Source organism: Mesoplodon mirus, assembly GCF_964341445.2.
Source record: "Mesoplodon mirus genome assembly, chromosome: 13".
Classification (NCBI taxonomy): domain Eukaryota; kingdom Metazoa; phylum Chordata; class Mammalia; order Artiodactyla; family Ziphiidae; genus Mesoplodon; species Mesoplodon mirus.
Genome location: NC_138989.1, coordinates 1,332,605 through 1,356,514, shown reverse-complemented (window position 1 = coordinate 1,356,514; position 23,910 = coordinate 1,332,605). Strand labels below are relative to the sequence as shown.

At 45.1% G+C, this 23,910-nt stretch overlaps 1 protein-coding gene across 4 annotated transcripts in view; it reads left to right on the top strand.

Moving 5' to 3' along the window:
* SFSWAP (splicing factor SWAP) overlaps window positions 1–23,910 on the top strand; it is an 84,017-nt gene that overhangs the window by 33,387 nt on the left and 26,720 nt on the right. For all 4 annotated transcript variants that reach the window (XM_082640317.1, XM_082640316.1, XM_082640319.1 and 1 more), the window contains 6 exons: window positions 1,111–1,351; window positions 2,362–2,493; window positions 3,011–3,104; window positions 4,042–4,213; window positions 11,426–11,656; window positions 12,780–12,970. In XM_082640317.1, the coding sequence (XP_082496443.1) occupies window positions 1,111–1,351; window positions 2,362–2,493; window positions 3,011–3,104; window positions 4,042–4,213; window positions 11,426–11,656; window positions 12,780–12,970 (1,061 nt within the window). The remainder of the gene's footprint in view (window positions 1–1,110; window positions 1,352–2,361; window positions 2,494–3,010; window positions 3,105–4,041; window positions 4,214–11,425; window positions 11,657–12,779; window positions 12,971–23,910) is intronic.

Genomic DNA, 23,910 nt, shown 5'->3' with positions numbered 1-23,910 from the left:
TAAATAATGCTGCTATGAACACTGGGGTGCATGTGTCTTTACCAGTTAGAGTTTTCTCAGGGTATATGCCCAGGAGTGGGATTGCTGGATCATACGGTAGTTCTATTTTTAGTTTTTAAAGGAACCTCCATACTCTTTTCCACAGTGACTGCACCAGTTTACATTCCCTCCTACACTGTTGGTGGGTTCCCTTTTCTCCACACTCTCTCCAGCATTTGTTATTTGTAGACTTTTTAATGGTGGCCATTCTGACTGGTGTGAGGTGGTACCTTGTTGTAGTTTTGATTTGCATTTCCCTAATAATTAGCCATGTCCAGCATCTTTTCATGTGCTTATTGACCACCTGTACGCCTTCTTTGGAGAAATGTCTATTTGAGTCTTCTGCCCATTTTTTGATCGGGTTGTCTGTTTTTTTTGTCACTGAGCTACACGAGCTCTTTGTATATTTTGGAAATTAACCCTTGTCGTTCACACCATTTGCAGATGTTCTCTCCCATTCTGTGGGTTGCCTTTTCATTTTGTTTGTGGTTTCCTTTGTTGTGTAAAAGCTTATTAAGTTTGATTAGGTCCCATTTGTTTATTTTTGCTTTTGTGTCATGCCTTGGGAGACTGACCTAAGAAAACATGGCTGCGATTTATGCCCAGACAAATGTTTAAATGAGAAAAGTAAGGAGAGGAGAGAGTGGAGAGCTGGTGTCAAACGGGGAAGCCAGCAAAGGGTGTTTAGTCCTCAAAGGGGTCATCTCACAGGCCACAGAGGAAGGGAGCCAGTGCTGCTGGACAGTGGACTTTGTCCTCACCTGCCCGCTCTGCAGTTAGGGAGGACATCAGTTGTGTAGCAGGAAGGTCCACGTTGGGCTGCCTTGAATGTCCCCGTGCATGTTCACTTTCCGTCGTCCCTGGGTGTGTGTCTGGGCATTGCCTGATTCTCCCAAACTGTGTGTCACCTGGGCAGCCTTTCTTATATCAGAAAAACGAAACGATGTGGTTGACCTTGGACAGAAGTGACATTGCATTTGGAAAAGTGTCCCTTTTTTACTGCATTGTGGATACTCACCAACTAGCCTGTCTTTTGCCACTCTCACGCCCCCACAATGTGTCTTTTCACAGCAACAGTGGCAGCCATGTACTACAGCTACTACATGCTGCCCGACGGCACCTACTGCCTGGCACCTCCCCCCCCAGGGGTTGACGTAGCCACTTACTACAGCACCCTGCCTGCCGGGGTGGCCGTGTCCGGCTCCACTGGAGTGACAGCCACGGCCCCGCCCCCTCCAGGGACCACGCCACCGCCCCCCCCAAGCACAGCAGAGACGAGTAGTGGGGTGACCTCCACCACCATCACCACAAGGTATGCTCTCACTTCTCCTGGTCACCTGGAGCACCTGTGTTCTCGGTTTGGGCTTCTTTATGGTGTGCGTCACATAGAGGGTCTCCGTTATCCGAGTACTTATTATCCAGATCCCCGAGTTACAGGGTTGATGGGGCAACAGAAAGTGTCCTAACATAAGCACTCGTAGCAGTGAGGTCTAACCACTGAGAGAATGAGCTCCCCGTTAGCGTCCCACGCCGCTCCCCTGAACCCAGCATCTGTTCTTTCCCGTGTGCCACCATCTCGGTGGGGCAGTACTAGGCACAGTCAGTGTGAAGTGAAGCCCACTTTTTGCCAAAAATGCAGGATTTCATAAAGCTGATGCAAGTGAATCTTTCACAAGCTATCAGGAAATGAGGATCTGGCTGTTCGTCCAGCCAACCACTGAATAACAGAGCCAGCAAGGCAGGGGCTGACCCCCGGCGCCTGTCCTGGGTAGCGTGAGGGGGGCTCTGAAGAGTGCCTGTGGGTGAGCGAGCACTTTGTAAGGGGCACTGGCATGTCTCCAGCTGCAAAGACGCTCGGGAGACTTGACGGAACACTTGGGTAGTTCCCACTTTCTGATCATGCTAAGGAAGTCAAACATGAAACGAAGGGTGATGAATCACGCTAGCCAGCATGCTTTCATATGTATGTAACAAAAATTCACACTTGATTTGTTCTTGGTTGTTTCTAAGAATTAGCAATTGGGGGGAAATGTGAGGAGAGAAAAGATGAACCTGTTTTCATGACCTTAAGTGTCACTTTGAGTAAAACCCCTATTTTCATCATTGGCAATGATATTTTGGTCCCTGTTTCAAATGGATTGACTTTGATTAGTTTTCTGTAGTCCCAGTCATCTCAGATAAGGGCCTCCCTGTCTGCGTGTAACTTACCTGCCGGTGTGAACTGAGACAGTGCAAGTCCCCCAGCAGCCTTGCTGGCCGCCCCCCGCCGCTGACCTGGAGGAGGGCCTGGCACTGTGGGTGTGACCCAGCTCTCCTCTGCAGTGCACTTGCTTCCGTGGCCGCCATCATCCCCCCGCCCCCCGACATTCAGCCCGTGATCGACAAGCTGGCAGAGTACGTGGCCAGGAACGGCCTTAAGTTTGAGACCAGCGTTCGTGCCAAGAATGATCAGAGGTGAGTGAAGGAGTTGATGTGGGGTAGATGAATGGTATTTGGGGTTTAGTTTAGCTTCTTTTTTTAATCTAGCTACATAATTGTTTATATATATGTATATATACATATCTATATATTTTTATCCTTATGTGTTTAGATAAATATATCTTGTTAAATTACTTAGAGTTGGGGTGGTGGTCTTTTTTATTGTTATATTTTTTTTGTTTGTTTAACTTGTTTTGCTTTGTTTTTTAAAAATGTTGACCCTACCTAAAATAAAAAGCTGGAATTCATGCTTTTCAAGAATCTACTGTGGAAATTCAGACACACACTGCACTTTGTTTTTTTCATCAAATAATGTTCCGTGCTCGGGTCGTAACATAACAACAGGAGGCTGTGGTCGCAGCATGATCTGTGCGATCGCCAGGGTCAGTCACTGCGAAGCCTCCGAGCAGCAGGTGTGGTCCGTCGGAGCCGAGGGGTGTCACAGCCAGCGAGCGTGTCTTGTTGAATGACCCGTCCCCTTCTCTGTTCCTAGGTTTGAGTTCCTGCAGCCGTGGCACCAATATAATGCCTATTACGAGTTTAAGAAGCAGTTCTTCCTCCAGAAAGAAGGGGGCGAAAGCGCACAGGTACGTGTCTGGGAAGAAGTAATCCTCGGGATGCGCGCTAATAGGGTTGGTTGGTTTTACGCTCACTTTTAGGTGTAACGTATGTCTTGCATTTGCCGAATTTAACTTTTCCCACCTCTCTTGTCTTACGTCTGTTGGAATCTTTGCCCCGTATTCATAGTTCATTGAGGATCATTTGTCCAGAATGTTGTAAACAAAGTAATCCTGTCTCTTCAAGCATTTGGTGTTTTGGTTGGCTCTTGTTTTTAACTACTTTGGGTGGAAGCTGTGTATTATACTTCTGTTGTGTTAGCATGTACTTAAATGCCCAAGTGTAACCACAGGTGCTCCCAGCTGACAGGCTGGAGCCACACAGGTGCTGCCCACCCACTGGCCTCGAGCGCCACCTGCCAGCAGCTCGCCTCACGACTCCCATCCCTGCAGACGTCCCGCACTTGGTTCTCAGGCGCCTGTTGGAAGCATTGCCTCCTGTCCTTGTAATCCTTTTTCTGCCTCTCCTCTCCTCTCCTCAATTACATGGACACCCTAACGTCTTCCTAAAACCTGTTTTGGTAGAGAGATGACGTAGGCTTTGCGTATCAGTGGATTTCTTCAAGCTTTTATCTCTGACTGCTCCTGAAGAAAATGGACTCATCTGTAGGTGCTGGGCATAATTTGCTGTTCTAAACGTGTTCTCAGCGATCAGTCTCCAAAGAAGAGCTAGTTGGCACTGGTTCCCAAAACAGTATTACAGGGAAAATACCTCCTTCCGCTCCTCTTTTCATTCTGTTGTATCAGAAAATAGTAAATCTGAGTTAGAAAGTATATTCCGTGGTGTTACTTAGGCAGTAACGTAGCCGTGCTGTTGTCCTATGAAATGTATGTGCTGCATATCTTTTCTGACAAATCCTGTGTCATTTCCAACGGAGCAGTTCAGAGTCACGTTTAACCTCTGCAGGCTGTGTCAGCACCGGAAGAGGCTCCTGCAGAGTCTGCTCCTGAAAAGCCGAGTGACGTTGGGGACGATAGTGTGTCTGAAGACGTTGCCGACGCAGGGGGCAGAGGTGGCTCCTCGGGGAAGAAGGAGGTGTTGTGCAGCAAAGCCGTCCCCGACGGGAAGCTGGTGAAAGGTATGCTGCCCTCGCTACCGAGGGTTCCAGTTTTGACCTTGTACCTCACAGGTGTCACTTCAAATTAGCAAGGAAGAATGCTGGACCGCTTAAGGTCAGGTGCCTTTAGCCACAGGACAGGAGGAAATGGCTGCGCCTTTTAAGTTGCTGTTATTAATACAACTTGCTTATTTCATAGTACTTTCCTGATTTCGGGTTTGGGGTCATTTGGATATAAGCTCATCTTAGGTATGCGTTCTACAGGCTGTTGCTAACAGCCTGTTCTAGCAATTTAATGGAAATGTTTAGAATTTTTCAAATAATGTTTTGTACCGCCCCCCTTGGACTTCTGAAAATATATGCAAACTATTGTGCCAATGGAATTAGTTTTCTTTATTTGTTAAGGCAAGTCCCTTGAGGGTCTCTACCAGGCGGTATTCCACTCGCTCCGTTCCAGTTACCTTTTATGTTCTTGGGAGGAGTTTTTCATCTACCAGGACAGACATACATGAAAAGAGCAAATATAAATAAATAGAAAGAAAAAAAAGCCGACACAGGCACGGTAGCAGAGAACTCTGTGGTTGGACGTGTGAAGAAGCAGTGAGTTGCACCAGGTGGGAATGAGAAGGGCTGTGCAGAGGGAAGAGGGTTCCCAGAGCCAGCGGAGCTCCCAGGCGGGACGGCGTGGTCTGAGCCGTGTGGCCTGTTCAGAAACGGGAAGTGGTCTGAGGGACCCGGGTGTCAAGGGGGGCACACCTGCCCAGGTAACCATGGCCAGCTTGTGGGGCTCTGCCTTCCTGGCGGGTCCCGGGGCTTCCAGCAGGGGCAGCACACCTTACGGCTTAGATCAGAGGAATCACTTTCTGCAGTGTGGTGAGTGTGTGAAGGGATGGAGGCAGAGAAGCCATGCGGGAGGTTCGGGGTGGAGCTGGTGGCCTGAAGTGGAGGAGGGGGCGTGGCCGGGCGGTGCAGGAGCCAGTGCCCGGGTTAAAGGAAAAGCAGAGGAGATGCGGGATGGGCGGGACGGGCCAGGATTGCAGGAAGGCCTTTTCTGAGCGTACAGATGCCTTTGCTGGTACAAAGATGGCGATCACGAGTAACCAAAGTGACCCAGATGGGTAACGGGGAAACTTCAGTGATTTAGGAAAGCATGGAAGTACCTGTGAGCCTCTCAGTCCAGGAGGTCACCTGAGCACACGTGTTTAATCTCTCACCCTTCCCAGCCGCCTTCAACTCTCATTGGAATAACCAAAGGAATGTATTAGTAAAGAGAGAGTAAAAACAGTTACTGCTCTAGAAGCAGGGGGAGGTACTGTTCATGTTTAAGAGGGACAAGCCAGGCCACCGGACTTCAGTTCATAGGAAAGAGCAGATCATCTGGGGACTCAGTGGCAGTGACCCCGGGGGAACCCACTGTCAGCCAGAGAAGGGGGCGGGCAGAAGGCCAGAACCACCGGGAGCATCCACGGGGCCGCGGGGCCCCAACAGGGTGTGGTCGGGGCGCAGTGGGCCAGCCCCCGCCGTGGAGCGCCCTCCACGCTCCCGTGAGCAAGCGCCCTGGGACTCGGCAGACGAAAGAGCGCTTGCCGCTTCCCTCGTCGTGCCCTCTGAGCCTGAGGCGCCCGAGAGCTGCGGATGTCCGAAAGAACCCACCGCGCCCTCAGCTCCGTCAGGGTGAGGACGAGGAGGCAGAGAATCACGGCTCCTGCAAAGAGGCAGGAGCTCAGAAGGACACGATCCAAGCCTCGGAGCATGTGGGCACCTTGGAAAGTTACTAAGTGACAGGAAAATTCTTTTAGTCTCTGATTCGTATTCTCACAGAATTAAAGGTACTGTAAAATGAGTGCAACCGATAATCTGACATCTGGAAAAGACTGTTTAGAGAAAGATTGCCAAATTTTAAAATATAATAAAAACACTAAAAATCAGATTGGATGAGAAGACAAGTTCAAAATTTTCCTCAAATTTCCAAGGAAAGGGATAGAGATGGAAGGAAAAGCATCCAGATGGGAAAATAGACAGGTTGTCCTTCACGGGGGAGAAAAAGCAGGCTGGCACTTCAGATGTGTATCTGTAGCATTAAATGCCAGGTAGTTAAGATCTATCTGAAATTTTGAATGAAAAGTATTCTGAATGCTGGAGGACAAAGATTCTTACAGATGTGTCAATGCCCTGAAATTAATCAGTCAAAGAAGGTGAGGACAATGAGAATATTATCCAAAAATTATCAAATGCAGTGAAAACTTAAAAGAAAAACCTATAACCTCATATGCTTATGTTGGTAAAGAAAAAGTAAAAACAGAACAAGCATTCAACTCAAGAACCTAGGAAGAAACTTTATATATAAAATGCATGTAAGAAAAGCAGAAAGGGAGAATCAATAAAAGTCAAAGCAGAAATGGGTGAGGATATAATAAAAGACCAGTAAAACTTATCATCATTGTACAAGTTTACAGAAAAAAAAGCAAATGCACAGCATAATGAGAGAGAAAATGGTATTTTTTAAGTACACGAGAACAATATATTTAACTAAATTTGAATAAATTTGAAAATAACTGAAAAAAATTGTCTAAGAAAATATATTGATAAATTGCTAAAATGTCTCCAGAGAGGCAGTAAGATGACAGATCTATAGGCCTGAAAGAATTTAGAAAACATTGGTCAGTGAAATACCTCTACAAGTAGGCAGGCCAGGACAAAGTCAAGGTCAAGGTAACTTCCCTCAATAAAGAGAAAAACTTGTCTGATTAAAGCTACTCCAGAGCCCAAAGATGGGAAGTTAGGAAGCTCTCCAGCCCTAGTACCTTAACCCCATAAAGCTTAGCAGTCTGCAGGCCAGGACCCCTGGGAAACCCAGATGTTAGCACCTCAGATGGAAGCAAGCTTGGAATGACAGAGCAGGTATGAGCAGGTGGGGTTCCTTGCAGCCATCCCAGTGCGGCATCCCACCAGAAAAATCTCCAAGTACAGTCTTACCTTGCTAACAGATGCTGGAAAAGCACCAACATTTCCTGAGATTTTTATGATAAAGCTTCCCTAGTATGACAATAATTGATGTTGGAAAAACAGGCTCTCCATTTTGAAAAAAATAAGACTCTTACATTACCTCTGACAATTATAGTGATTCCAGATAGATTTAAGTGTTTAAACGTAAAAAATAAAATCATAAAGTAGAAGAAAATAAAGGTAATTTTTTTCTAGTCAGAGTGGAAAGGATTTTCTAAGAATTAAAGCCATGAATGATAAAGAAAGATAGGTCTGATGGGAACTGGGCCTGTATAAAGTTGAAAGACAAATGTCAGGATAGCAGTGATGGCTAATATAACAGAAGATAAAGGTCAAAATCCTTGCTATAGAAAGAGCTCTTGTAAATCAGTAAGAAAAGTCACTGCAGTAGAAAAACAAAGGACATAAAAAGGTAGTTCACAAAAGAAGGAAAACAGTTGATCAGTGAATAAACTTTTTTTTTTTTTTTGGCTGCATCAGGTCTTCGTTGCTGCGCGCGGGCTTTCTCTAGTTGCAGCAAGTGGGGGCTACTCTTCATTGTGGTGCGCAGGCTTCTCATTGTGGTGGCTTTTGTTGCAGAGCACAGGCTTCAGTAGTTGCGGCACGTGGGCTCAGTAGCTGTGGCGCGCAGGCTCTAGAGTGCAGGCTCAGTAGTTGTGGCGCATGGGCTTAGTTGCTCTGCAGCATGTGGGATCTTCCTGGACCAGGGCTCGAACCCGTGTCCCCTGCACTGGCAGGTGGATTCTTAACCACTGTGCCACCAGGGAAGTCCTAAACTTTTAAAATACATCCTCACTAACAAGATACTGTTCTTTGCCTCCAATTTGGTAAAGTTAGAAAGTAACAGAGTGGGTGCGAGTGGCAGGACCCTCACTCACGCATTGTCCTTGGAGTGTTGTCGGTGAGGCCTCTCCAGGGGAGAGCCCGATGATGGGGACCAAACCCTAAATGCAGATGCCCTCCCACTCCTAGAAACGTCTGGCTCACCAGGACGTCTCGACCAGGTGTTCCTCCCAAGGCTCATGGGCTTTTAAAAATAAAAAATTGGGAACCATCATGGGAGACTGAAATCAGTTGGCATATCCATACTAAGAAATATTATTGCCGTTTGTTAAAATGATGTATGTTGACATGGAAAGATGTCTAAACTTTTTCTATGGAAAGGTGTCGCGTACTAAGTGAAAACAGCAGGCTATAAAGTATGGTCCCATTTTTCGTGTGTTTGTACACATGCACACGTATGTGCCTCGGAACCATTGTGTTCAGATCATTTCTTTCCCGTATCTGAAGAGCAGTTGGTCTTTCATTTTGTTCACCTGTGTTTTCAAAATTTCCCATAGAGAATATATATTACCTTAGAAGTTAAAAGTTAGTAATGAAACTTGATACCTTAAGAAAGGAAGCATATTTGATGTGGAAGGTGGAGGGCCGGGCACTGTCGGCTCCCTCACGAGTGTTTCCTGAGCACAGGCTACTCTGCATCAGTGCACACCGGGGCCATGTTAGTCCTGCGGTCCTGCCCGCTCCAGGCTCCGGGGTAACCAGACCACGCACACAACACAGAACGTCAAGAGTGGCGTGAAGGAGAGAGGCGGGGCAGGGCCTGTCTGAGGAGAGGCTTCATTTGAGATGAGCCGAGCAGGAAAGCCAGGCATGAGAAGAGGATGACGGCTCCAGGCAGAAGGCAGGGCAGGGCTGGAGCGCAGTGCAGAAGGTGGGAGCGGGAGAGGGGGCCCCTCCACCGCGGCTGTTCATCCTTAACACAACAGGACACCGCTGAAGGCTGTAGGAAGTGCTCTTCGCGTGTTGTGATGTGACTTGCAAGTAAGGTTCCAGGTAGAAGCAGTAGTTGTGTAATTGAATAATTCTACAAAGAAAATAGTTCCTGATCCCCTGCCTTCTGGCTGAGCTATGCTGGGAAGGTTACTTGACCTTTTTAGCCTCAGTTTCCTTATCTGTAAGTGGGGAGGCCTGGTAGTATCTGTCTCCTCCGGGGGTTGCAAATGTTAACTGAGGTGAGGCATGGAGACTCTGCACATTAGTCAGTTCTTTTATTACGTCACTGTTTTTTTAATATAAATTTATTTATTTTTGGCTGCGTTGGGTCTTCGTTGCTGTGCGCAGGCTTTCTCTAGTTGTGGCGAGCGGGGGTGACTCTTCATTGCAGTGCGCAGGCTTCTTGTTGCGGAGCATGGGCTTTAGGGCTCACGGGCTTCAGTAGTTGTGGCACGCAGGCTCAGTAGTTGCGGCTCGCGGGCTCTAAAGCGCAGGCTCAGTAGCTGTGACACACGGGCTTAGTTGTTCCGCGGCATGTGGGACCTTCCCGGACCAGGGCTCGAACCCGTGTCCCCCTGCATTGGCAGGCGGATTCTTAACCACTGTGCCACCAGGGAAGTCCCTAAATCACTTTAAAGTATGTGTCAAACAGTGGTGCTGTTAGGCACTGTATTCGACATGCATTAAACTGTGTTCCAGGAGTTTTCATTTTAATATATTTGTTGATTGCATATTTTTTAATTTGGAGGAAGAGATTGGGAGTAATTGTTTTAAAATTATTTTGTGATATAATACTTTAGCCCAAGTTAACTTGAGTAATTTTGATTAACATTTAACTGAAGTTTTCTTTTCTATGTTTCTTTGACTCTATTCTTAAAGAGACCATATTACTGGAGTATAGCCTATATAGAGAGAGTATGTAAACGGGTAATATTATGAAAGTATTTTCTTACGGAGAATTTCAAACAAGTACAGAAACAGAGCCTGGTGTAATAGTCACACAGCGCCACACGCAGTGCTCAGCATCCAGCTCCTGTGGCCGACGCAGGACACATCTTAGAACTCTCAGTCCAGCCCACCCCCAGGATATTCTGAAGCAGACCCCAACATCATGGCATTTTATCCATCAGTGTGATCGCACTTATCTCCAAAAGATAAGGGCCGTTCTTAACATAACCACGGTAAAATGGTTAATATCGACTCTCCCAGCAAAGTGTACTTTTCACCCTGTGTTATATCTTTGTTTGGGGGTTGTTAGGAAGGTAGACCTCAGCGCACCACGTACAGTGCAAGTGCATGGCGTTGCATAATCAACACAGAGACTGATTTTGCCCCCTTTTCATTCTGACTTATAAAATATCACTTTGCTAACATTTACATCTTGGGGTGTGCTCTGTAGCTTGAGAGATTATTGACGAGAGATGATTACATGTCAAAGATCTGGGTTATTTACCAGCTTCAAGTCACACTTGGGTTTGGAACCGTAAAATGCTGAAAGTGGAGAAGCCTGGGGTGGGTGGGGGTGCAGCTGGGTGAGCTCACCTCCACAGTTATAGCCACATCAGAGCCTGCCTTCGGTAACCTAGATCCACTTCCCTCTGAGTCAGCCCGTTTGCACTGCACTTGACCTTGCCCTTCGCTGTGGTCTACGTGAATAGCTTTCATCAGTAATAACACATGGTTTTTAAAAATAAATATCTCATTACAACCAGTTAGGTGTTGTTAAGAGCCATTTACCATAGTCTGAGGAGGAAGGGACCCAGTGAGTGAGTGTTGAGTAGATGGGGGGGAGGGGAAGAAGATTGTTTCCTTTGGGGCCTTTGTATTTTCTCTTAAATTAAAATTTCCAAATATTCTAGGAGAGAAAAACTGAACCACCTAAATTTTTGTTACACTAGGTTTAAAATTTTCTTAAAGGTGCAGAGAATAGTCTGACATAACGCCTAGCACAAAGTAGGCACCCAGTCAAACGTTTGCTGAATAAAGGAACAGTGTCTGCAGCTTGCTTTTGTAAGAAAAGGTTACCTTACACGGTTGGGATTTTTTAGAAGTACCTTTTCGTAGTGGAGTCCCATCATATGCTTACTTCTGCAAACTCAGCAATGTGCTGAGCCCAGAAAAAAAAGGAAAACACCAACAAAAATTGACCATTTGCCCATGGAGTGACCCCAGCTGGCACTCAGTGTGTGCGTCCTGACGTGGCCCGAGGTGGAGCCCGTGCTCTGCCGTCCCCTCCATCGGGCTCAGCACGTGTGATGTCCTTCTAAACGCCCTCTGACATCACAGGCACTGCCTGCGGCCCCTGAACCTCCCTCTGCGTAAGATGTGGCTCCACTCAAGACGGTGCTCCTACCAGCTCATGCTCATGTGGATGGTGGGGCCCGCGTAGATTTCTGCTCTGTGCTTCCAGCTACTTTAAAATGTATTACCATTTTCACCTTTTCTCAATAGCTTCATTTGCTCCAATAAGCTTTGCAATCAAGGCCAAAGAAAATGATCTACTTCCCCTGGAAAAAAATCGTGTTAAGCTAGATGACGACAGTGATGATGATGAAGAAAGCAAAGAAGGCCAAGAAATCTCTAGTGTTGCCACAAACGCTAACCCGGCAGTTGCCCCACCCTGTGTAGTTGTTGAGGAGAAGCGGCCTCAACTTACCCAGGAGGAGCTAGAAGCAAAGCAAGGTTTGTCAATATGTTTTAGACTTCTTAAAAGAAAAGTACATAAATACAAGATTAACCTACTAAGCCCAAAATACGAGACTGCCAACTCGGGTCTCCAGCCTTTGGAAATCACAACCACTGGGGGGCCGTGTGGTGTTTTTGCTCATCTGAGAAGTTCTCTGTGGAGTGAGGAGCCCTGCTGTTCCTTAAGCTCAGATGCAGTGCCCTCGGCGGTTTGTTTTCAGAGGATACGCTGAGGGTGGCCAAGGAGGCTTTAATGGCAGCCTTGGGGCAAATGCCCAACCTGCGCGCCCAGCTCGGGCTAATGGTCCGAGCTGGGAGACACCTCTTTGTGAGGCCGTCTCCCTGCAGAACCATCGGACCCTTGAAGGTGCTGGGGCCCAAGCTGGTTTTCAGGCTGTGGCTCATCTTCAGGGGTCACGATGTGGCCACCGCTTGCCTCTGACGCATGGCTAGCAGTGTCTGTGGGGAACGTCTTGTCGTGTTCCGTCCCTCTTCCAAGCTAAATTCTGTTCTGCTCTCACTAAAGTAGTGAATTAACAGTTGCGTTTGCAGTACTTATCTGTTCTAACTGGTTTTGTGGATTAATTTTTCTTCGTATACACAAACAGATCACGCAACATTGATGGAAGGTAATTCTTTAACCACAGGATGCTCTGCCCTCGGGAACGAGCATTGCACTGCTGTCCCCGAGCACACTTGTGTTCATGCATGTGTACCTAAATCTGCATTTATTGCGTGTGAACTGAACAGTGTGCCAGGTCATTTGGAATAAAACACTTTTCACGGTGTTCCTTGCCTGGTAATTTGGGCACATGTTTATGAGAACCATTCCAAGGTTTTCATCATTTCAGGTTTCACTGCTGTGGAATCCCATCAACTTTCTGACTTTGATTTTGAATGTAAACTGTGAGAAGTACCAATAGTAAGCATTATAAACTAATTCTCTGAGAATTCTCTTTGCCCGATTTGTTGACCTTTCCTGAAACCTATATCATATTCATGTATGAAAATAACTGCATTATATTTCATGACCCTTTTACTGCCCGTGGAAATTAAGATAGCAAGATATTTATACAGTACTGCTTGCTCTAAACATCTTTTTTTCTGTTTATTCCTTAAGCAAAGCAAAAGTTGGAGGACCGACTGGCAGCTGCTGCCAGGGAAAAGCTTGCCCAGGCGTCTAAGGAATCAAAGGAGAAACAGCTTCAAGCAGAACGTAAAAGGAAAGCAGCTTTATTTTTACAAACCTTAAAAAATCCTCTGCCAGAAGCAGAAGTCGGGAAAGTGGAAGAAAATCCTTTCAACGTAGAGGTAAGTTAAACAAGGGTCCATGTCTGTGTTCTGGGCAAAGTGCGGTTGGTAAGAGTGCCTGAGTGTGGATTCCTCTGGCCACTCAGCTCTCGAGCCTGCACGAAGGCTGTGAGCAGACGCCGCTCTCCTGCCACGTGGGATCGCGTGCTTTTCCGGGCAGACCTCGGAGATACCATGGTTTCAGGTCCAGACCATAGCAGCGAAGCAAATCACACGCATTTCTTGGTTTCCCAGTGTGTATAAAAGTTATGTTTACATTAATCTGTAGTCTATTAATTGTGCAATAGCATTATGCCTGAAAAATATATAGTTACCTCAGTTTAAAAACCCTTTATCGCTAAAAAATGCCAGCCGTCATCTGAGCCTTCAGCGAGTGATCTTTTTACAATAGTAACATCACTGATCGTAGATCTAATAATGAAAAAGTTTGAAACATTACAAGAATCACCAAAATGTGACACAGAGACATGAAATAAGCAAATGCTGTTGGGAAGGTGGCCCTGATAGACTTGCTCGACGCAGAGTTGCCACAAACCTTCAATATGTAAAAAACAAACAAACAAACAAAAAAACGCGGTATCTGTGAAGTACAATAAAATGAGGTCTCTCTGTACTGTATAGCTGGGGTCAGTAAGAACCTGATGAAAACTCTCTGAATGCACATGCACACCAACTACTGGGTGCAGTGTCAGAGACACGGACCTCTGGGTCCAGGCTAGGAGCCGGTGCTTCGTGGTGAGCCTCCCAGGAGCTGCAGGAGAGCTTCGGCTGTGAGGGCCACATCAGGCCTGGACAGACTCGCCAGAGCACTGATGCTCCTGCCACAGCAGTGGCCCTTGAGCTCACACTGACGGCCAAGAATCTTGCTCAGGGGTCTGTGTTAATAGCAGCGCTTTAATTAAAGTGCTTTAATTAAATTAAAGGGCCTCTGTATACCCACCAGATGAGGATCAGATTGCATATGCTGTTGGGAAAAAACGTGTTGACATAGATGCTGAGAGAATAAGAAAGGCAGAAAACAAAACCATGTGTTGGGTTTGGGACTGTCATGTGAAATGCAGAATAAAACAAAAAAAAAGTTATTTAAAAAAATTTTTTTTAATTAAAGTGCTTTTAATTAAAAAGAAAAGTAAGATATGGTTACCATCGTCTTCTCTTAAAGGGGTCAGATCCTCACAACTCTTTCCTAAGCTGTAGAACCAGAGCTTAGCCCCCGGCCCATTTCCTCCCTTCAAATGGCAGTGGGGCGTGGGGTGTTGGACTGCTCAGAACACGGCCTGCCCCGCTTCTCTAGGGGTCCCCAAACGTCTTTCGCAGCTGCCTTTTTCCTATAACATAGAACGAGCGCTGTGCGTTTTTTACTTTAATTATGTTGACATTTCTTAGCGTCTAAGGCCGTTATTAAAAACTGATTTTTGCTGCATGTAGCCATTGGTTTATTTGTTTCTCCATGGAAAGCAGCATTCTAAGTTCAGATTTTCAGCATTCTGTTGAAGGTCGAATCAGCTTTCTCACCTCAGGAGTCGGTCTGAAATTCAAATCTGGCAGGAGACCTCAAAAATATAGCTGGGTCAGACTGGGGAGCACAGATGCCAGCTTCCGTGAGAGCTTGTGGCCTGTGGGCTGCGCTCTGGCGGTCTGGGTGCTGTTGCCGTCCTCCTGGGCACCCGGCCGCCTGCTGGAGCACCGGCCTGGCCGCCTCTGTGCTCCCCTGTGCCGCTTCCAGAGGCAGCCGCTCGGGGAGGCCAGAGGCAGCCGCTCCGGGAGACCAAAGGCAGGCGGGCCCAGAAGAGCACCTGCAGTCATGCCCTGGCTTTGGGAGCACCTCTGCGCCAGGGCAGGGATGAAAACATGCAGCCGCTAAAACCGCCACAGATGGAAAAGCAGGGAGAGGCAGAATACAGAACAGCTCCACGGTTATGGCTGCAGCTGTAAAAACATGCATATAGTGCGGGGAGCGGGGGGCAGGGAGCTTAAGAAGGTGAGGAAGCTGCCACATGGGAGGGGTGTGAGTGGACTACTTTAATTTCCTTTATTGTTTTGATGTCATTTGTGCAGGGAATATAGGGCTTAATTAAAAGGTATCTGCATACATAGATACTGTAACCCATTATGTTACATGGTTACATCTATATTTTCTAATAAAACTGTCGGGTTTTTGTTCGTTTTTGGTTTTTTTTTAATATCTATATTGGAGTATAATTGTTTTACAATGATGTGTTAGTTTCTGCTTTATAACAAAGTGAATCAGCTATACACATACATATACATATATCCCCATATTTCCTCCCTCTTGCGTCTCCCTCCCACCCTCCCTATCCCACCCCTCTAGGTGGTCACAAAGCACCGAGCTGAACTCCCTGTGCTATGTGGCTGCTTCCCACTAGCTATCTGTTTTACATTTGGTAGTGTGTATATGTCCATGCCACTCTTTCACTTCATCCTAGCTTATACCCTTCCCCCTCCCCATATCCTCAAGTCCATTCTCTACATCTGCATCTTTATTCCTGTCCTGCCCCTAGGTTCTTCAGAACCCTTTTTTTTTTTTTTTAGATTTCATATATATGTGTTAGCATATGGTATTCGTTTTTCTCTTTGTGACTTACTTCATTCTGTATGACAGACTCTAGGTCCATCCACCTCACTACAAATAACTCAATTTCGTTTCTTTTTATGGCTGAGTAATATTCCATTATATATATGTACCGCATCTTCTTTATCCATTTGTCTGTTGGTGGGCATTTAGGTTGTTTCCATGTCCTGGCTGTTGTAAATAGTGCTGCAATGAACATTGGGGTGCATGACTCTGAATTACGGTTTTCTCAGGGTTTATGCCCAGGAGTGGGATTGCTGGGTCGTATGGCAGTTCTATTTTTAGTTTTTTAAGGAACCTCCATACTGTTCTCCATAGTGGCTGTATCAGTTTACATGCCCCCCAACAGTACAAGCGGGTTCCCTTTTCTCCACACCCTCTCCAGCATTTATTGTCCGTAGATTTTTTGATGATGGCCATTCTGACCGGTGTGAGGTGACACCTCATTGTAGTTTTGATTTGCATTTCTCTAATGATTAGTGATGTTGAGCATCCTTTCATGTGTTTGTTGGCAGTCTGTATATCTTCTTCGGAGAAATGTCTATTTAAGTCTTCTGCCCATTTTTGGATTGGGTTGTTTGTTTTTTGGATATTGAGCTGCATGAGCTGCTTGTATATTTTGGAGATTAATCCTTTGTCAGTTGCTTCGTTTGCAAATATTTTCTCCCATTCTGAGGGTTGTCCTTTCATCTTCTTTATGGTTTCCTTTGCTGTGCAAAAAGCTTTTAAGTTTCATTAGGTCCCATTTGTTTATTTTTGGTTTTATTTCCATTACTCTAGGAGGTAGGTCAAAAAGGATCTTGCTGTGATGTATGTCATAGAGTGTTCTTCCTGTGTTTTCCTCTAAGAGTTTTATAGTGTCTAGCATTACATTTAGGTCTTTAATCCATTTTGAGTTTATTTTTGTGTATGGTGTTAGGGATGTTCTAATTTCATTCTTTTACATGTAGCTGTCCAGTTCTCCCAGCACCACTTATTGAAGAGACTGTCCTTTCTCCACTGTACATTCCTGCCTCCTTTATCAGAGATAAGGTGACCATATGAGCATGGGTTTATCTCTGGGCTTTCTATCCTGTTCCATTGATCTATATTTCTCTTTTTGTGCCAGTACCATACTGTCTTGATTACTGTAGCTTTGTAGTAGTCTGAAGTCACGGAGCCTGATTCCTCCAGCTCCATTTTTCCTTCTCAAGATTGCTTTGGCTATTCGGAGTCTGTGTTTCCATACAAATTGTGAAATTTTGTGTTCTAGTTCTGTGAAAAATGCCATTGGTAGTTTGCTAGTGATTTCATTGAATCCGTAGATTGCTTTGGGTAGTAGAGTCATTTTCACAATGTTGATTCTTCCAATCCAAGAACATGGTATATCTCTCTATCTTCTTGTATCATCTTTAATTTCTTTCATCAGTGTCTTATAGTTTTCTGCATACAGGTCTCTTGTGTCCCTAGGTAGGTTTATTCCTAGTTATTTTATTCTTTTTGTTGCCATGGTAAATGGGAGCGTTTCCTTAATTTCTCTTTCAGATTTTTCATCATTAGTGTATAGGAATGCAAGAGATTTCTGTGCATTAATTTTGTATCCTGCTACTTTACCAAATTCATTGATTAGGTCTAGTGGTTTTCTGGTAGCATCTTTAGGATTCTCTATGTATGGTATCATGTCATCTGCAAACAGTGACAGCTTTACTTCTTCTTTTCCAATTTGGATTCCTTTTATTTCTTTTTCTTCTCTGACTGCTGTGGCTAAAACTTCCAAAACTATGTTGAATAACAGTGGTGAGAGTGGACAACCTTGTCTTGTTCCTGATCTTAGTGGAAATGGTTACAGGTTTTCACCATTGAGAACGATGTTGGCTGTGGGTTCATCATACATGGCCTTTATTATGTTGAGGTAAGTTCCCTCTCTGCCTACTTTCTGGAGAGTTTTTATCATAAATGGGTGTTGAATTTTGCCAAAAGTTTTTTCTGCATCTATTGAGATGATCATATGGTTTTTCTCCTTCAGTTTGTTAATATGGTGTATCACATTGATTGATTTGCATGTATTGAAAAATCCTTGCATTCCTGGGATAAACCCCACTTGATCATGGTGTATGATCCTTTTAATGTGCTGTTGGATTCTGTTAGTATTTTGTTGAGGATTTTTGCATCTGTGTTCATCAGTGATATTGGCCTGTAGTTTTCTTTTTTTGTGACATCTTCATCTTGTTTTGGTATCTGGGTAATGGTGGCCTTGTAGAATGAGCTTGAGAGTGTTCTCCCTCTGCCATATTTTGGAAGAGTTTGAGAAGGATAGGTGTTAGCTCTTCTCTAAATGTTTGATAGAATTCGCCTGTGAAGCCATCTGGTCCTGGGCTTTTGTTTGTTGGAAGATTTTTAATTACAGTTTCAATTTCATTGCTTGTGATTGGTCTGTTTATATTTTCTATTTCTTCCTGGTTCAGTCTCAGAAGGTTGTGCTTCTCTAAGAATGTGTCCATTTCTTCCAGGTTGTCCATTTTATTGGCATAGAGTTGTCTGTAGTAATCGCTCATGATCCTTTGTATTTCTGCAGTGTCAGTTGTTACTTCTCCTTTTTCATTTCTAATTCTATTGATTTGAGTCTTCTCCCTTTTTTTCTTGATGAGTCTGGCTAATGGTTTATCAATTTTGTTTATCTTCTCAAAGAACCAGCTTTTAGTTTTATTGATCTTTGCTATCGTTTCCCTCATTTCTTTTTCATTTATTTCTGATCTGATCTTTATGATTTCTTTCCTTCTGCTAACTTTGGGGGTTTTTTGTTCTTCTTTCTCTAATTGCAGTAGGTGTACGGTTAGGTTGTTTATTTGAGATGTTTCTTGCTTCTTGAGGTAGGATTGTATTGCTATAAACTTCCCTCTTAGAACTGCTTTTGCTACATCCCATAGGTTTTGGGTCGTCATGTTTTCATTGTCACTTGTTTCTAGGTATTTTTTGATTTCCTCTTTGATTTCTTCAGTGATCTCTTGGTTATTAAGTAGTGCACTGTTTAGCCTCCATGTATTTGTATTTTTTACAGATTTTTTTCTTGTAATTGATATCTAGTCTCATAGCGTTGTGGTCGGAAAAGATATGTGATATGATTTCAATTTTCTTAAATTTACCAAGGCTTGATTTGTGACCCAAGATATGATCTATCCTGGAGAATGTTCCATGAGCACTTGAGAAGAAAATGTATTCTGTTGTTTTTGGATGGAATGTTCTATAAATATCAATTAAGTCCATCTTGTTTAATGTGTCATTTAAAGTTTGTGTTTCCTTATTTATTTTCATTTTGGATGATCTGTCCATTGGTGAAAGTGGGGTGTTAAAGTCCACTACTATGATTGTGTTACTGTCGATTTCCCCTTTTATGGCTGTTAGCATTTGCCTTATGTATTGAGGTAGTCCTGTGTTGGGTGCATAAATATTTACGATTATCTTATCTTCTTCTTGGATTGATCCCTGGAGCATTATGTAGTGTCCTTCTTTGTCTCTTGTAATAGTCTTTATTTTAAAGTCTATTTTTACTGATATAAGAATTGCTACTCCAGCTTTCTCGTAATTTCCATTTGCATGGAATATCTTTTTCCATCCCCTCACTTTCAGTCTGTATGTGTCCCTAGGTCTGAAGTGGGTCTCTTATAGACAGCATATATACGGGTCTTGTTTTTATATCCATTCAGCCAGTCTGTGTCTTTTGGTTGGAGCATTTAATCCATTTAAAGTAATTATCGATATGTATGTTCCTATTACCATTTTCTTAATTGTTTTGGGTTTGTTATTGTAGGTCTTTTTCTTCTCGTGTTTCCTGCAAGGAGAAGTTCCTTTAGCATTTGTTGTAAAGCTGGTTTGGTGGTGCTGAATTCTCTTAGCTTTTGCTTGTCTGTAAAGGTTTTAATTTCTCCGTCAAATCTGAATGAGATCCTTGCTGGGTAATCTTGGATGTAGGTTTTTCCCTTCCATCACTTTAAATATGTCCTGCCACTCTCTTCTGGCTTGCAGAGTTTCTGCTGAAAGATCAGCTGTTAACCTTATGGGGATTCCCTTGTGTGTTATTTGTTGCTTTTCCCTTGCTGCTTTCAATATTTTTTCTTTGTATTTAATTTTTGACAGTTTGATTAATATGTGTCTCGGCGTGTTTCTCCTTGGATTTATTATGTATGGGACTCTCTGTGCTTCCTGGACTTGATTAACTATTTCCTTTCCCATATTAGGGAAGTTTTCAACTATAATCTCTTCAGATATTTTCTCAGTCCCTTTCTTTTTCTCTTCTTCTTCTGGAACCCCTATAATTCGAATGTTGGTGCGTTTAATGTTGTCCCAGAGGTCTCTGAGACTGTCCTCAGTTCTTTTCATTCTTTTTTCGCTATTCTGCTCTGCAGTAGTTATTTCCACTATTTTATCTTCCAGGTCACTTATCCGTTCTTCTGCCTCAGTTATTCTGCTATTGATTCCTTCTAGAGTATTTTTAATTTCATTTATTGTGTTGTTCATCGTTGCTTGTTTCATCTTTAGTTCTTCTAGGTCCTTGTTAAACATTTCTTGTATTGTCTCCATTCTATTTCCAAGATTTTGGATCATCTTTACTATCATTACTCTGAATTCTTTTTCAGGTAGACTGCCTATTTCCTCTTCATTTGTTAGGTCTGGTGGGTTTTTACTTTGCTCCTTCATCTGCTGTGTGTTTTTCTGTCTTCTCGTTTTGCTTAACTTACTGTGTTTGGGGTAAGTCTCTTTTTGCAGGCTTCAGGTTTGTAGTTCCCATTGTTTTTGGTGTCTGTCCCCAGCGGCTAAGGTTGGTTCAGTGGGTTGTGTAGGTTTCCTGGTGGAGGGGACTAGTGCCAGTGTTCTGGTGGATGAGTCTGTATCTTGTCTTTCTGGTGGGCAGGTCCACGTCTGGTGGTGTGTTTTGGGGTGTCTTTGGACTTATTATGATTTTAGGCAGCCTCTCTGCTAATGGGTGGGGTTGTGTTCCTGTCTTGGTAGTTGTTTGGCATAGGGTGTCCAGCACTGTAGCTTGCTGGTCGTTGAGTGGAGCTGGGTGTGGGTGTTGAGATGGAGATCTCTGGGAGATTTTCGCCGTTTGATATTACGTGGAGCTCGGAGGTCTCTTTTGGACCAGTGTCCTGAACTTGGCTCTCCCACCTCAGTGGCATAGCGCTGACACCTGGCTGCAGCACCAAGAGCCTTTGATCCACACGGCTCAGAATAAAAGGGAGAAAAAGAAAGAAAGAAAGAAAGAAAGAGAGAGAGAGGGAGGGAGGGAGGGAGGGAGAGAGAGAGAGAAAGGATAAAATAAAGAAAATAAAATAAAGTTATTAAAATAAAAAATAATTATTAAGAAAAAAAATTTAAGTAAAAAAAAAAAAAAGAAAGAAAATAAAACCGTGCAGTCAGAACCCTAGGACAAATGGTGAAGGCAAAGCTATACAGACAAAATCTCACACAGAGACATACAGATACACACTCACAAAAAAGAGGAAAAGGGGAAAAAATAATATATCTTGCTCCCGAAAGTCCACCTCTTCATTTAGGGATGATTCGTTGTCTCTTCAGGTATTCCACAGACGCAGGGTACATCAAGTTGATTGCGGAGCTTTAATCCGCTGCTTCTGAGGCTGCTCGGAGAGAGTCCCCTTTCTCTTCTCTGTTCGCACAGCTCCCGGGGCTCAGCTTTGGCTTCGGCCCCGCCTCTGCGTGTAGGTCACCGGAGGACGTCTGTTCTTCGCTCAGACAGGACGGGGTTAAAGGAGCCGCTGATTCGGGCGCTCTGGCTCCCTCAGGCCCGGGGGAGGGAGGGGCACGGAGGCGGGGCGAGCGTGCGTCGGCGGAGGCCGGCGTGACGTTGCGTCAGCACGAGGCGCGCCCGTGCGTTCTCCCGGGGATGTTGTCTGTGGAGCCCGGGACCGTGGCGGTGGCGGGCAGCACAGGCTCCCGGGAGGGGAGGTGTGGAGAGTGACCTGCGCTCGCACACGGGCTTCTTGGTGGCGGCAGCAGCAGCCCCAGCGTCCCACGCCCGTCTCTGGGGTCCGCGCTTTCAGCCGCGCCTCGCGGCCGTCTCTGGAGCTCCTTTCAGCGGCGCTCTGAATCCCCGCTCCTCACGCACCAGGAAACAAAGAGGGAAGGAAAAGTCTCTTGCCTCTTCGGCAGCTCCAGACTTTTCCCCGGACTCCCTCCCGGCCGGCCGTGGCGCACTAACCCCCTTCAGGCTGTGTTCACGCCGCCAGCGCGCTCTGACCGAAGCCCGAGCCTCAGCTCCCAGCCCCGCCCGCCCCGGCAGGTGAGGAGACAAGCCAGTCGGGCTGGTGAGTGGCGGTCGGCACCGGTCCTCTGTGCGGGAATCTCTCTGCTTTGCCCTCCGTACCCCTGTGGCTGCGGTCTCCTCCGCGGCTCCGAAGCTTTCCCCCTCCGCCACCCGCAGTCTCCGCCCGCGAAGGGGCTCCTAGTGTGTGGAAACCGTTTCTCCTTCACGGCTCCCTCCCACGGGTGCGGGTCCCGGCCCTATTCTTTTGTCTGTGTTTTTCCTTTTTTCTTGTGCCCTACCCAGGTACGTGGGGAGTCTCTTGCCTTTTGGGAGGTATGAGGTCTCCTGCCAGCGTTCAGTAGGGGTTCTGTAGGAGTTGTTCCACGTGTAGATGTATTTCTGGTGTATCTGTGGGGAGGAAGGTGATCTCCGTGTCTTACTCTTCCGCCATCTCCCCCGTCTCCGAAGTATCCGTTTTTAATTCATTTTTGATTGCATAAAATATACATGCAGTTTATCATTTTAACGCTTTTGAAGCATACAGTTCAGTGGTATTAAGTACATTCATGTTGTTGTGCAGCCATCCCCACCCACCATCCATCTCCAGAACTTTTCCATCTTCCCAAGCTGAAACTGTCCCCATTAAACACCAGCTCCCCACTCCCCTCTCCAAGCCCCTGGCACCCGTCGTCCTATTTATCTAGGTATAGATTTTAAATATTACAATAATAGGACCGTGCCCTCTCCATTATTCCGGTATCTCGATTCTGTTCACTTCCGCTAGGGATCTTTCCGTATCCGTGCCAGAGTGGTGCCTGGTGTGTAATAGACACTTGGCAACTGTTTGCAGGATGAGTGAGTATCCGTCCTTTCACGCATCAGTCCTGGAATCAAGCACCTGCATGCGCCGTACTTGGTTCACCCCTCCCTGCTGGTGGAGATGCAAGCCGCTGCTGGGGTTTTAGAGTACTGCTGCTTCAAGCCTTGTGTACTCACGGAGGTGGGGATGTCCACAGGCTGAACCCCTGACTGTGGAATCGATGTTTAACTTCCGATTTAAAAGTTTTAAAATTTATTTACTGCTAAATTAGCGCCTAGAAGGATTACAGCAGTTTTGGGGGGGTTGTTTTCGTTTTGTTTGTCTCTGTGATGTGTGAATGTAACTGTCTTCACGCCCTGCCGTCACAGGCTGTCATCCACCTTAATTCTGTGAGTCTGATAGATGGGAAAAGGTGGTATCGGTTTGGTTTAACCTACATATTTTAATTATAGGTGTTAACTGAGTAACTTTTCATGGGTTTTGTGGCCGTTTTATTCCCCTGCTGTGAACCCCTTCCATAGCCTTTACTTTTCTCCTGGCTGGCTTTTCTCTCCTGTTTTGTGTTAGCTCTGTATCACCAGAGTTGCCAACAGTTTCCTTTTTGTCTTTTAGTCTGCACCACTGAGAATTTATTTCATTCTAGCATCTAGCTAGACACAACACAACCCACTAAATCACACATCTTTTTGCACTAGTTCAAGGGCCCCTTCATTGTACACTCGGTCCCAGCTGTACGTGCTCTGTTAGTACGTGGTTGCCTGTTCGGTTCCACTGATCTCTTAGGAGAGGTGAGCTTTACATACTCAGGTATAACTTTTAATGATGCCTTGGAGTGTGTTTATTGATGTGGACAGATACTAGTATATTCAATTTTTAAGCAGTATATAAAATATTTAAAACACTATTCATAAGTAGTACTTAGAAATCTGTTTATATACCATCCAATTTTTGGTGTGTGTTTGTCTGTGCTCTTAATTCAAAACAAAGAGAAATCAGAAGTCTTGAATTGAATCCCTGTTGAATCATGCCGTCATTTACGTGGTAACAACAGACTTCAGGACGTTGTTTAGATAACAGTAATTTTTTCAAGTTAATGATCCTGCCAGGTTTACAGGTCCAACAAGAGTTTGAAAAGGAAAGGGGAACAAAAATCAACCCATGTTTGTTGAGCTTCTGTTACAATTCAGGGTGCTTTGGGGTGTGAATTAGAAGCCTGTTTCTTATCCCGTGACCAGTCACATTCGTGTGGTTGGCATCTGCCTGTGGACATTTCCACCAGGTCA